This window comes from Anomalospiza imberbis, chromosome 21, assembly GCF_031753505.1.
Source record: "Anomalospiza imberbis isolate Cuckoo-Finch-1a 21T00152 chromosome 21, ASM3175350v1, whole genome shotgun sequence".
NCBI lineage: Eukaryota > Metazoa > Chordata > Aves > Passeriformes > Viduidae > Anomalospiza > Anomalospiza imberbis.
The window spans coordinates 5,855,525-5,869,245 of NC_089701.1; the positions used below are offsets into that span (position 1 = coordinate 5,855,525).

The window sequence follows — 13,721 nt, forward strand, 5'->3', positions numbered from 1 at the left end:
TCCAGCCTTAGGGAGCCCACACATGCATCTGTCAGCTTCATTTTGCATGTATCCAAGAGCAGGAAAATTTACTTTGCTGCTGAGGCAGTCCAGGTGAATGGAGAGAATGCTTGGAGTCAGGCTGGCTTGCTGCCTGCTGAATTCCGTGAGCTTCTTGTAGCTTATTACCTACAGGTTAGCAACAAATAATTCAGGTGATAGTGCAGATTATTGCTATATCTGGCCAAAACCCATCTCTAGGATTTAGCCACCATAAGGAGATGTATAGCTACAATAAAGGATGTTGGAACATCAGGCTGCAACTGCAGCATCACTTTTTTTCCTGCAGTTATTGTGCTTGCCACCCCACAACTGGAATGGCTCATGGATCCTGGTGGGTTTCCTGGCCATGTGCATTTTCTTTCCCTGGTAGATGCAAAGTACAGAGCCATATGGCTGTATTCTGCACTGTGCTGGGGGCGGGGGATAATCCTCTGGCACTTTTCCTGCCTCTGCAAGGAGCTTGCAGTCATCTCTTTCTGCAGCTCTCCATGCAGGCTGCGACTCCTGTGGGGAGCAGCAGCCCTGATGAGGGGTAGCTACCCAGTGCCTACAATATTCCCTAACCAACACTGAGCACCATGTTCTGTTTTGTGCAGTCTGGGGGCCTCTGCCACTGCCGCACCTCCCCTTGGCCTCATGGCCCTACAGATGAACTCACAGCCAACGAGCACATTTTATATAACACATACTCTGCTGCTGAGGGACAGTTTTGCCTGATTTTTTTTTCTGTTCCTTATTGATGAAGGACCATATGAGCAACACAAGCCTCTTGGGATCAGACTGAGGACTTTGAATATAGGATTTCATGAACTACTTTCCCATTTCGATGTGTGCCGGCTCTTCCTTCTCTTCCCTCCTGCCTCCAAGTCTGGAAAGCTAGAGAGAGAGAAGCCCTTTTCCCCTCTTGGCCAGGATGCTGCTCAGCCATAGCACACCCTGCCAGATTGCTAACGTATGGGCAGAGTGCTCAGCCAAAGTTTTAAGAGGCTCAGCCCTTGGCAGCTCATTCCACACTTTCCTGTCTCTGCATTCAGGAAATGAAGTCAGATTGTTGATATAAAACAGGCTGGGTTGAAAACTGAGAAGCTGGAAAGGCTGAAATGGGGGACTGGAAAGGGGGAGGTGTAGGGAGATGGGGAAGCAGCAGGGCCTCATTGCAGTTTGCCTGGCTTGGGGGCTTCTTGTCTTGTGGCCCCGTCCTCCACTTGATTGCTCTTGCTACCTCCACCTCCAGGACTGATGAGTTGTGCTGGCAGACAGATATTTTGTCTTCTGTTGTCTGTGGCAAGATCAGCATGTGGAGATAGTGCTGTCTTGATCACGTGGCAGCATTTATGCGAGAGCTTGGAAAGGGTGAAAGTTGAAGCTCTGGCAAAGAGCATGTTGTTTCCATATCAGGGACACGGAATTCCCTTACTTTTTGACATTTTTTCCTGAAGAATTACACCATTGCAGAACTTCTATGGAATTATGTGGGTCTAATGCAGAAGGTTTTTCTCAGACATCTTTAACATCGGCAGGTTTTGTTGGATTTTGTTGAGGTCTTTTTTTTTTGGTTTTTTTTTTTTTTTTTTTTTTTTTTTTTTTTTTTTTTTTTAGTTTTTATTTTGTTTGTTTTTGTTGTTTTTTTGTTTTGGCGATTTTGGTTTTTTTGTTGGGCATTTTGGGGTCTTTTTTGGGGGAGGGGGCGTGAGGATTGGTTAGTGGTTTGGTTTGGTTTTTTACTAGCCCAGGGACTGTGGAGTGAATGCAGGGAGTTCCAGTTAAGCAAGGCTGCAGTGGGGATGGTCTGACTCGGCCAGAGGCTCAGCAGTTGGTGGTGTTCTCTTCTGGGTCACTAGTTCAGCCTAAGTCAGCATAATGATAACCAGAGTAATAGAAAGCTGCAAGTCGTTTGTGGCTCACAGAATCTGAAGTAGTCTGAGTAGCTCTGAGACCAGCATGTGGCTGACAGATAACCCATTAGAAAAATGCCTGCCTGCATCTAATTAAAACTGATCAGCAGTATTAGAAAGTCCAGGGAAATTTGCTTGGAAGAATTCTCTTGTTTTCATGGCCTGGCATCTTTGAGAGGGACTCTGGCAGCAACACAAGTGATCTCTTCTGTTTTCTAGGTGTTGTTTTTGGGATATTCTCACTGCATGTGATTTGTAATGAACTGGTACAATTTGATCTTTGGGATACGTCAGTACTGTGAGGTGCTGGTATCCTTAGCAAACTCAAGTCAATTTATCTGAAGTTTAAGAGGACATTAGGCTGGACTTGAAATTGTCTGGGTGTTAGAGCTCAGCAGCTTTGTCACTTTTACCTGCTCCTCTGCCCTGCCCTTCCTTCCTCGTCAGCTCTTCAGGATCTCTCCTCGCCTGACCATCTTTGGTTTCCATCCTGTTTCCCCCAAGAGTGATCATGTTGTTTCCAGCCAAGAAAAGCCTACAAACACTCAAGATCTCACAAGAGGACAGTCTCACATACTTGCTTTGCACATAGGAGTATGCCTGGGGTTTGGTTTAGTCTTGGATAGCTGCATTCTGCCTTTTGGAGACCAGTGTGAGGGCTCCCTCTCTTGTTATGCTGGGGTATAATTCCCAGCTGGAAAAGCATGCTCCAAACGAGGGCCTTAAACCAAATTCAGTTCTATTAATTTGCAGTAGATCCAGATTTGAGACTAAGCAGGGGTTATCATTTCTGACTCAATTTCTGAATGCAAATGTAGAAATTAAGATCAAGTTTTGATCGATTTTTTTAATGAAGGTGAAGGGTTCACAATAACTAATAGAGTGTAGGACTAGGACAGTGATAGGATGAAGTAACAAAATCAGCAAGTCAAATTTTCTGAAGAGGTACATTTTATATATATATATATATATATATATATATATAAACATCAAGGTTTATTGACACTTAACTTCTGTATCAAACCAGCCTCTCTATTACATCCCTGGCTTTTCCTGAACCTGAACTGACCCCTTTGCTGAGAAGAGTGGGACCGCAGTGCTGAGCACAATCTGAGGAAGTTGGCCATTGCTGTGCTGGTGCCTGGTCCTGAAGGAGTTAATGGGAGTTAATGGGACAGGGTTGTTGGGCCACATCACAAAAGCAGTTGGGAAGGACAAACTCTTGTTTCCAGATTTCCCCTTCTCTCACAGACTCAAGGAAACAGAGGACCTGGGTCTGAGAATGCCTCTCTGGTGATGAGGAGCCCTGTTGCTGATACTCAGTGCTAGCAGAGCAGAGGTGCCTCTGGAGCAGGGAGTGACTTGTTCCTCATTCCCTTCTCAGGAGAAGGAGAAGAAGTACATGTTACCGGTGGATAACCTGAAACTGCGAGATGTGGAGAAAGGGTTCATGTCCAGCAAGCACATCTTTGCTCTCTTCAACACTGAACAGAGGTATGCTCCCATCTCCGCACACCAAGCTGCTGGAGCGAGGGACAGGATGTATGTAACAGAATAGGGAGGAGTGTGTTAGGATAGCTGTCCAGGAAAGATGTGAGTGTCCTTTCAGGACAGCCACTTCTGAAGAAGATCAGAGGACTTAACTTCATTCCTTCTGATCTAACAGATATGTATAATTTTCCTTTTGTTTGCCAGTGCATGGCTTGTGGTGTGAAATTAACCCTTGAGCCTTTTGGTGTGATTACCTCAGTTTGCCTGTGGCTGGGATATATATTTATAATCAGAGTGTTCTTGGTGAGTGACTAGGGAAATCCATAGGACCTGGGATGGGTGGAGTCGTCCAGCAGCAAGCAGAATTGAAAAGGGAATCTTTTTCAGGCCTTGTTGAAACATACAACTGATTTGAGAGCAATCAGACTTGATTAAAAAAAAAAATCATTTCCTTTTGCAGGGTCATCATGAGGTTCCTAGCAAGGGACCAAGTGACTCTGTCTTCAAATGACAGGAGGATTCCCTAGTCATTGATATCTTTGTCAGATATGGGCAGATCTCTGAGTTGAGAGAGAGAATAATAAAATATATCTTCCTGTCAGGAATGTTTACAAGGACTACCGGCAGCTGGAGCTGGCCTGTGAGACCCAGGAGGAGGTGGACAGCTGGAAGGCTTCCTTCCTTCGTGCAGGAGTCTACCCTGAGCGTGTTGGGGTAAGTGACAGCCATAGTAATGGGATAAGGAGGAGCACAGCATGTGTCTTGAGAAGGATAGCTCCATCTTCTTGTGTTTAAAATAAGTCTGTGAAGGTTTTGCCTTTCCAGAGCTGAGAATCTTTCTGGTGCTTCCATTAGGGAAGCTTGAGATAAAGTAACTGGCAGCTTCAAAGCGGAGATAAAGTAGGAAAAGACTGCCTTGATAAATCCCTCTAGCTGTCTTGTTCTGTGAACATTAAATTCACAATATAAGGGTGACATTTAACTACTGTGACTACTAACTGGTATGGTATCCACTGAACAAAGGCATTATTCCTTTTTGGTAACTCTGTGCAGCCTTATTAGGCATTTCCTGACTTAGCAGTTGTTCTCCCTTTCCTTCCTCCAATTAATTAGGGAGTGATGTTCTTTGAATTATTCTTTTGCTTTGTGGATACTCTAATATGCTCCTTTAGCAAGAACTCTTATCTCTTCCCTTCCCCTTGTCCCACAGCACTTACTGTCAGCATTATTTTGTGCTTTAAAAGTATCTTCTAGACAATTGTGGTATTTGTTTCTGTTCAAAGCCTTTCCTGTTTCTCTGTGAGAGGAAGCTACTATAATTAGTTTTCCCATTAGAAAAGTGATAATTGCTTTTCTGTTTGTATTGCTTCTAATAGATTTCTTACATTCATCTGTCCTGTTACACTTGAATATTGATGGTTTTGCCTTAAAGCATTTCCTAACAAACTGATAAGAGATTTTAAAAAGAGAATTAGGGACTGGGCTTTAGCAGTGTCATGACTTCATATTAGCTTTGAACCAGACTGGGCCTCTTAACCACAGTGGCCATGGGCCACCTGTTGCTGTGCAAGTGGAGGGGTGTGACATGGGAACCCTGGTTCCTGTCTCAAAACCCCTGTAAGGAGTGGCAGTGGTCCTTGCAGGTAAGAAAGTTGTCCTTTGTTGCTAACAATGTGGTTTCCTTTGCAGAGCATCTCACTTTTCAGTTTAGCTAAACAGTTCACTTGTTCCCCTTCTAGGGTAATAGAGGTACTGATGTATTTTTAGTGGGATTGGTCTTTTCCTTGTCAGTGCTATTATGGGACCTTCTCCAAATTCTGAAACCAACTAAAAGTAATTTTTTTTTGTCCCTTTTTGTTTTAATTTTTTCTATGTATGCTCAAACTGGCCTGCCAGGACAAGGACAAAGTAAGTCTGTGACCCCCTCTGCCTGTGTTGCCTCCTGGGGCTCTCACCAGATAGCTCTCTCATTTTTTTTTCTCCTTTTGTCACAATTTCCTGAGAGGCATTTGCTTCTTCTCCCTCTTTGTACCCTCTGTTGGATTCCTGCTGTCTGTTTCTGTTCTTGGTTTGAGTTTTCCTTTTTTCTTTTTATTCCTCCCTTTTTGTATGACTTCTGAATCTTGGTGCAAGCTTATTTTTGGGTTTTTTTTTTTACCCTCACTTTTTTTAAGTTGTCCCATCCACTTCCTTTACTCTGTTTCACACTGAGACCTTACATTCCTTCATTATGTAAGATCTTCTCAGCAAAAGCTCAAATGAACAAAAGAATTTGCCCTTTCTCATACATTTTGATCCCCAAAAGAGAAGCCATTTCCTACATGTCTAATTGTTCAGACTAGGGCTGTTTAAAACAAAGATGTTTCATTATACAATCATGGGTTTTTTTTTAAAATAAGCGTTGTGGAAGGCAGCATTTCTTTTATGCTTCAATGCTCTGAAATTGATCCCAAATGGAGGAGCCTTGGAGATTGTTTGCTGTCAAACAGCACAGTCCATGTTTTACCTTACAGGATAAACAATGTACTTCAGGCAAGCAGGAAGCGATTCATCTGCTTGGTGTGAAAGAAAAGATGATAATAACTTATGATGCAGGAGTTGCAGTTGAAGTGATAGGAAAGTTTTCTAGTTTATTCCGTCTACTTGTGGTCAGCCTGGGAGGAGCAGTTGTTTCACTTCTCTGGATCTATTTTCGCATTTGTATAATGAGAACAAAGATGCAGCATAGCAGAGAACCTGTGAGACTTAATTTATGGTGAATGATTCGTGGTTTTAACTGACTCTGGTCGTGGAAAACCCAGATCAAATGAAGAACCTTTCAGGAAGCTGTAAACTTTAAAAAGGAATAATACAGCTTTGAGTATGCACCAGAGCCATAACCTCTGAACATGTGTCAGGTGTCCCTGTTGCCTTTCACCTTTTCTTAACTTTCTACTAAGAGAGCAGCTTTATTGCTAACATTTCTCAGATCTGAGCTGGAGAAGTCTGTGCAAACTGAGTGGTGCATTGACAACCACAGCTCAAAATGTAAATTTAAGTAAGTTTTATTTATTGCATGCGCTTCCTGCCTGTTCCCTTCTACTCTTCTCTTAGCCCTCATGGAAAGCCAATTTTGTGTTAACATTTGAAGACCAATATGTTTCTCCTTTTTTTCTGCAGGCCAGTGAAGCAGAGGAGAATGGAGGAGATAGTTTCATGCACTCCATGGATCCTCAGCTGGAGAGACAAGTGGAAACGATCAGGAACCTGGTGGATTCCTACATGGCAATTGTCAACAAAACCATCAGAGACCTCATGCCGAAGACAATCATGCACCTCATGATAAACAATGTACTTATCTCACTGTGGTCAGTGGAGGTGGGAGAGGCAGAAAGGAGAAAAATAGGGAGGGAGGAAAAGAATGAAGAAAAACAGAAGGCGGCTTGGAAGGAAGAGGTGGGGACAGAATAGAGTGTTTTGGGGAAAGATGGTGAAAACTGATTCCCTCTCTCTGCTCACTTACAGACCAAGGACTTCATCCACTCAGAGCTGCTGGCAAACCTGTACTCCTGTGGTGACCAAAACACGCTGATGGAGGAGTCGGCGGAGCAGGCCCAGCGACGCGACGAAATGCTGCGCATGTACCACGCCCTGAAAGAGGCCCTCAACATCATCGGGGACATCAACACCAGCACCATCAGCACCCCCATGCCCCCACCGGTGGACGACTCTTGGCTGCAGGTGCAGAGCGTACCGTCCGGACGCAGGTACCAGAGGCTCAGGGGGAGAGCCCCGCAGACCTGCCTGACGCCTCTTCAGTGCCTTGCTGGGGCCTCCCACTGACACAGGGAGTCCTCGTCTTCCTGTGGATGAAGAGTCCTGGGAATTTCTGCTGGCAGGCTCCTAGGACGTCTTTACAGAGATGTTGAGACGTTGTAAACCCTTGGGTTGGATGGGGCTGACATAGCTTTGAAGGCAGCCGGGGGCCTGGTGTGGCCTTGAAAGCCAAAGGGTGGTGTGTAAAGGAATATGAAGCTAAAGACGGAAACACTGAAGGCAGAGCGGTGCCTGTGGTGACATAGGGATCCCAGAGCTGTTGCTGCAGTTGAATGCCTTTGTTTGTTTGGCAGGTCCCCCACATCCAGCCCCACGCCGCAGAGGAGAGCTCCTGCAGTGCCCCCCGCCAGACCTGGGTCTCGCGGACCAGCTCCTGGGCCACCTCCTGCTGGTGGGTCCACACTGGGTGGTGCCCCCCCTGTGCCCTCCAGGCCAGGTGCCTCTCCTGATCCCTTCGGGCCCCCACCTCAGGTTCCTTCTCGGCCTAATCGTGCTCCTCCTGGTGTTCCCAGGTAAGTACTCAAACACTGCTCCGTGCAGGTGGAGTATGTTCTGGTTTTGGATTGGAACCTTGGCAGCACTTGGCCTGCCTGGGCCATAGGAGGAGAATGGAGTGCATGTTGTGGGTAGAGCCTTTGGATATTTGAATTGGATCCAGAGGCAGAAGCATCGTTGTCCTCTGAGATTCCATTGTATGGATGAGGCAATGCCAAGGCAGCTCTCAGAAACAGAGGGGCAGCTGTTTCTCTCTACAAACCTCTATAAAGAATGTGGGAGAAAACCTTGAACCCAAGGTTTACAGCAATTGTACCAATGCCTGTAGTCAACAGATAAATCACAGGACTGGGGTGAGATTCTCCTCTGTGTAGGGCTCCCCAGAGTCTGAAGTTGCCCCTCTTCTCTTGGCCCAGAGTTCTTCAAGGTGAGTCGGAAGACCTTCAGAGCTGCTCAGTTGCTTTCTGGCTAGGAGACTATCACAGGATCACTGGCAGGGAAATGAATTCTTAGGCAATTTTGTTGCTTGTGTAATCAACTTCAGCATTTTCCAGTCTAGAGGGTTCAAATCACACAGCTTTGCTTTCCCATTAGGAAACTCATTTCCTTTCCTGTTCAGTCACTTCACACACTCCTCAACATAGTAATAAGGGATTATCTGGTGCAGCCTGAGTACGTGTTCCTGAACAGGACTTGGGAGGCAGTCTGGAACCAGGAATGCTTCTATGTTGGATGCTTAGTTTCCCTTGAGGAAGAGGAGGTAATTGCAGTGTAAAGAAAAAACATAACCAGAAGCCCCCCAGTGACATGGCAGAGGGAACGCTTCCCTTGTGGAAAACACCTCTCCAGAGGGTGCTGGTGGCACAGGTCTGAAACTTTGCCCTTTTCTGTGGAAACACCAAGCCTGTCAATGGTTGGGCATGGTGTATGGCAGAGTGGGTTCAGTATTCCTCCTGTGATAGTTCCCAGCTCATATTTGGTGCTGCCTGTTTGGAGGGAAGTGTTCTCTGCCAGGCTGCAGCCAGCCTAGAGGTGGATGAGTCCAGACAGCTTCATAGACCAGTTTCTGACTCTGGTGTATGCAAATGGTTTTACTTTCTTGGTGCCTTTGCCCCAGTCCTTCCTATGCACCTTGATGCAGCTCCCACAGTAACTTGTCCTCACATACCTCGGTGTTGTCCTGGAGACTGTGGAGGCACCTATGGATGTCAGCATGCTTCTCCTGTGTATTTTGGCTCCTGCTTCTTGTGACCCTGCCTTTCCATATACTGTTACTTTGTGGTTTTGTTTTCAGTATACTTATGCTTCTTTCTGTCTCCATCTTCCTCCTTTCACTCAGTTTCATTTCTTCACTCATGAAAAATATTCTATATACCTGGCCGTCATGATAGGATTCCCCAAATGGGCTGAAATGAATTGGCCTTTTTTTTAAAGAATTCTGTCATAGCCTATCTTAATGGCTTTTCTGCCTTTTGCATGAGTACAAGGGTTTAGGGAAAGGTAGGGGAAACAGCACTGGAGCAGAGGAGGAAAGAGTTTCATGCTTGACTGAGCAACCCCTTGGTTTAGGAGAGATGGTAGGTTGGATTGCATGCTACTGACTGCCCTGATCTGGAGTTGAGAATGTAATTCCAGAAGCTGTGAAGTGTGATGCTCATTCTCTGATCCCCCTCTCTGATTCTTCCAGTTGTTCATAGACTCCTCCGGATCCTGATACCAGCTTGTCATTTGAGTTCACTGATGAATGGAGAATTTCCAATGACAAGGGACTCTTTCTCTTCCTCTCCTGTATATAGAATAAGAATGTTCCCTGCTAGCACTTGGACTCGGGTCCTTCTGCCATGGGTGAACGAATGCCATCTCCATTGTTGCTTTTTTAATACCCATCTTTCCCTTGCTAACCGGGCTGTGTAGTGTGTGTGTGAGAGAGGAACAAAGCTCTCGTGCTCAGCACGAGTGGGCTTTGCTGGAGGAGTTGGTGGTGTGGAGTGAGCTCGAATGGGTGGTGGTGGCTGGGTGTACTTTGTGTGCTCATTGATGCCTGTGTAGAAGTTTGGTAGCTTTGTGCCTCTGGTTTGAGCCTCTGATTTTATGAATTATGAACTTACACAAGTGTCATGCTACTCCTTTTTCATAAACATAAGTGTATAAACACATTTTCACATGTAATCACCATATGGTACATTTTTTTGCACAGACAGATTTTCCTGCATATAATTAAGGACACTTAAGACTTACCATCCTGCTTCTGTGCTTAGCATTTATTCCATTTACTGTGGAAGCCCATATAGGCAAAGACATAATTTGGGAGCTGAAAGTTACAAACCATCCAAGATCCTATCAGTGTGCAATGGACTGCATTTAGGATTTGACCTGGGAAAGAAATCTATGAAAGTATTCCCCCACATATTTAGGCTCTTTAGTTTAAAATAGTTTGATAGAACCTGTAGGTAGAAGAGCTTGAAGGAGAATTAAGGAAGTTTCAGCGCGAATGACTCAACCATTGGAAAAATGTGTTGAAGGCATTAATGCGTTCTCCATTCTTTGGTATCACAAGGGCATGGGTCTGGGGTTACCTCCTGGCAGGGATGGTTCTCACTGGCTGCTGTGCTGGTCAGTACAATGGGGACACATCACTGGAACTCCCAAATGGTTCTTGGACACACAGTTTCAAGGGACAAATTCTCTTCAGTGATTTAGTGGCCGATGTCTGTGCCCATGGCCAGGGGTTGGAACTTGGTGATCTTTAAGGTCCCTTCCAACCCAAACCATTCTAAGATAAGGTCACACAGCTGTATGACCTGAATTATTCAGGCGGTCAGAGTAGCTGATTTCATGATTTATGACCTTCAGAAAAGCCTCCACCTGCTTTGTGCCATTTTAGGTAGTGCTCAGGACTGCATGTTATCTCCCTCTTTCCTGAGCTCTTTCTCAAACATTTAATTTGGTCAGAAGATAGGAGTCCTCAGTGAGTGGCAAGCCCAGATACCTGGGCCCAGCTGGTGGGTGCTGAAACCTGGGTATGAGACTGCTGTGAACATCAGCCTGGATGTGTGAGGAACAGCCAGTAGGTGTGTGGATGGGTTTTGATGCACTCCTGTGCACGACAGGGTCTGGATGTGTGCAAAGATGAGGCAGAGTGTTTTCTGTGTGTTTGCAGCCCCCTACTCATGCTGTGTTTGGAGGGGGATGTGTGACTGTGTCTGTGCAAGCGCCTGTGTATCTGTTCCACCTTCCTGACAGTCTGTGTGGCCTCTGCCTTGAACTGTCTGAACTGCCATGTTGATTTCATGTTGTCTTTCAGAATCACTATCAGTGACCCCTGAGGACTGGCAGCCACGGTAGGTTTCGCACTCTCGCTGCGATGCATGAGTCACTGTGTCCCCATCCTCCAGCACCGCTCTGCAGCTCTCCTCTGCTGCCCAGTTCTTGTGTTAGTAACAGAGTCCCTTGTCTGATGAACCACCTCTGCCAGGATCTCATAAAGGGAGGAGTCTTGAACAGCAAAACTGGCTGATCAGAGCCAGAGCAGCTGCTTGAGCTGCAGGAGCTGGGAAAGCTTCAGTACCTGATTTAAGGCCTGGAGGACCCTTTCTCTGCTTCTAAACAGAGAAGGTGGGATGGGGGAATGAGCTCTGGCAACAAGGTTTAAACTCTGTGTCTTTCATTTGGCTTATATCCACACTGACTGTAAGATCAGCTGAATAAACTCTGCTTTGATTTGGTCTGTCAGCTCTATTAGGATCAAGACAGAGACTTGGGGAGCTGATAGTTCAGACTCCTCTTCTTATATTCCAATGTCTGGCTGGAGAAGTTCTCCCATCCTCACTGTATCCCTAGTGCTCATGGAAGCCCAGAGGAGTTTGGGTCATTAATATCAGGACTTCCATGTCTGAGTGCAGGGTAACTCTGACATTGAATGTTCCCTTTTATCCTTGTGTCCCATCATCAGATAGATGTGAACTCCCTGTGTTTGTTCTCCCCTTGACCCTTTACCTTCTAGGTTACTCTCCTGCTTCCATTCAAACTGCCTTCTCTCCTCTGCCTCCTGCCCCTGCAAGAGGAAGGGTGTAGTGATCTGTGTCCTTCAAACTCTCTGCCCTGAGCTCCTGCCCACTTCCCTGTCCTCTCTCTCCCTGCATTGTGCAGCATTGTAGTGGTTCAGTGGTGTAGCAGGGTGTGGGTTTGTGCTGTGTACTGCTCATCCTCTTAATATCAGTGTGAAGAGGGACATTGGCAAGTTCTCCTGAGTCCTTTTCTTGGGAGCCTCCAGCCCTTATTGACAAAGAGGTACAGAGGGCAAAACATGGCAGGTGTGGATTTTTTGGGCCCCTTCTCCCTTTCTCTGTGGATGTTGTTTCATGACAGAGGAGTGGAGAAGCAGCAGCTCCTGCAGATTCCCTTGCTGCTGATTTTGTGGCAGAGAGACCTGGGGATGAGGAGCACATGCTGAAATCCTACTTTAATAAGAATAGCAGAAGTTCAAGACCCTGCTCTGGGGCAGGAGGTCTCAGCCAGCCCCCATCCTGCAGTAGATGGTGTCTGTTACTGCTGCACAGAACTGCAGTTAGAGCTGAGAGGAGCCACATTGCAGTGATTGCTCATGATTGACATCTTTGAGGACGTCATTGTCAACCCTCCTCACTGATGACACACTGCAGAGGTGTTGGAGCAGTCAGCAGTTTCCTCCCATATTCTGCCTACTGCAGACATCCCTGGCAGCCCTGGAAACATGCATCCTGGGTGAACAACCTTGGGAAGGAGCCTTATTGTTGTCTGTACCCCATTCTGGGACTCGCTGTTATGGGGCATTCTGCTTTTAATCTGGCATAAAGAGCACCAAGGAAATAAAAATTAAAAACAAAACAAAAACCCACCAAATGATCAAAAAAATTATACCCAAAATCTTTTGCAGTCCAAGGGAATAAACATATTATTTTCCCACCTCAGTTAGGTCCTTATCAACAGAACTCCCTATTAGCCCAGTGGTTCTTAGATAGGATTAGCTCAGTGTTCTCTCTGGGTATGGCCTGAAAGACTGACTTCAAAGGATGTGACAGTCACTGGAACTCATTTCCCTGGGCTCCTGCCAGGGCTCGGGTCTTCCTTCTTATGTAGTGGAGACAGCCACAGGCTTCCCTGTGAGCAAAACTTTGTTCCTTGTCCTGACAGAGAAAAGTGACTTTTCAGTGATATAAAAAGGCTTGACTAGCAATGTAGTCCAAGTGAAGCAGCATTTTGGGGCTAAATGTTCCCTGAGAGACTTCTCTACCCCTTTTAGTGCTGGTAAACAGTTTTCAGGCATTCCTAACCTTACCAGGCAGATTCTGCAAGCGTCTCCAGAAAACCTCAACAGAAATAGCCTACAAGTTTAAAAAGTAGCCCCACACCTTAAAATGCTTTGAATGCTGGGAGAAGTAAGTCTGCAAAAATCAATCATAGTACGTAACAAAAAGCAACCCACCTACCTGTGAATTACTTGTGCTCCTTTCAGCCCTATTTGTCCTGCTAGGGTCAAGTGGCCACTCCTGCCAGAACACTTTACATACTCTGGTGGTTTCAAACATCTTTTTCATGTGAACCCTCAGAGGCTTTTAGCGCAACCTGTGCAAACTCCTGAAATGCAAACAGTCCTTTCAGCTTCTCAAAAGTTGCCTTCTAACATGATGATGCAACAGCATCTCACTAAATGTTGAGCTGAAGTTCTGGAAGGTTTTAATTCAGGTGCTGTTGCTGTTCCAGGGACAGTAGAAGCCACCAAAGGGTTGGTGTGGCTGCATTTACACCGTGAGCACCCTTAGAGATAATGCACAGATCCCACATGTCATGAAGCTCTGAGGCTTAATAGATCTGGAGCAGTAAGTTCTGCTGAGGTTTAATAAACAAGACTGGAGAGTTGCTCTGGTTTATTTGCTGAATGAGGAAACTTGCCCTGACTTATGGGAGTGTAACTCCTCTAGTGCCAGTGTGATTACAGACTAC

At 45.8% G+C, this 13,721-nt stretch overlaps 1 protein-coding gene across 22 annotated transcripts in view; it reads left to right on the plus strand.

Annotated features, from left to right (window-relative positions):
* The window catches only part of DNM1 (dynamin 1), a 63,608-nt gene that overhangs the window by 46,629 nt on the left and 3,258 nt on the right, over positions 1-13,721 (plus strand). For 8 of the 22 annotated variants that reach the window (XM_068211378.1, XM_068211380.1, XM_068211384.1 and 5 more), the window contains 6 exons: positions 3,322-3,431; positions 4,031-4,142; positions 5,325-5,336; positions 6,588-6,758; positions 6,933-7,174; positions 7,538-7,756. In XM_068211378.1, coding sequence (XP_068067479.1) covers positions 3,322-3,431; positions 4,031-4,142; positions 5,325-5,336; positions 6,588-6,758; positions 6,933-7,174; positions 7,538-7,756 — 866 coding nt within the window. Of the gene's footprint in view, positions 1-3,321; positions 3,432-4,030; positions 4,143-5,324; positions 5,337-6,587; positions 6,759-6,932; positions 7,175-7,537; positions 7,757-9,426; positions 9,585-11,043; positions 11,081-13,721 lie in introns of all 22 variants that reach the window. The other 14 variants (XM_068211391.1, XM_068211390.1, XM_068211389.1 and 11 more) reach the window with 6 other exon arrangements.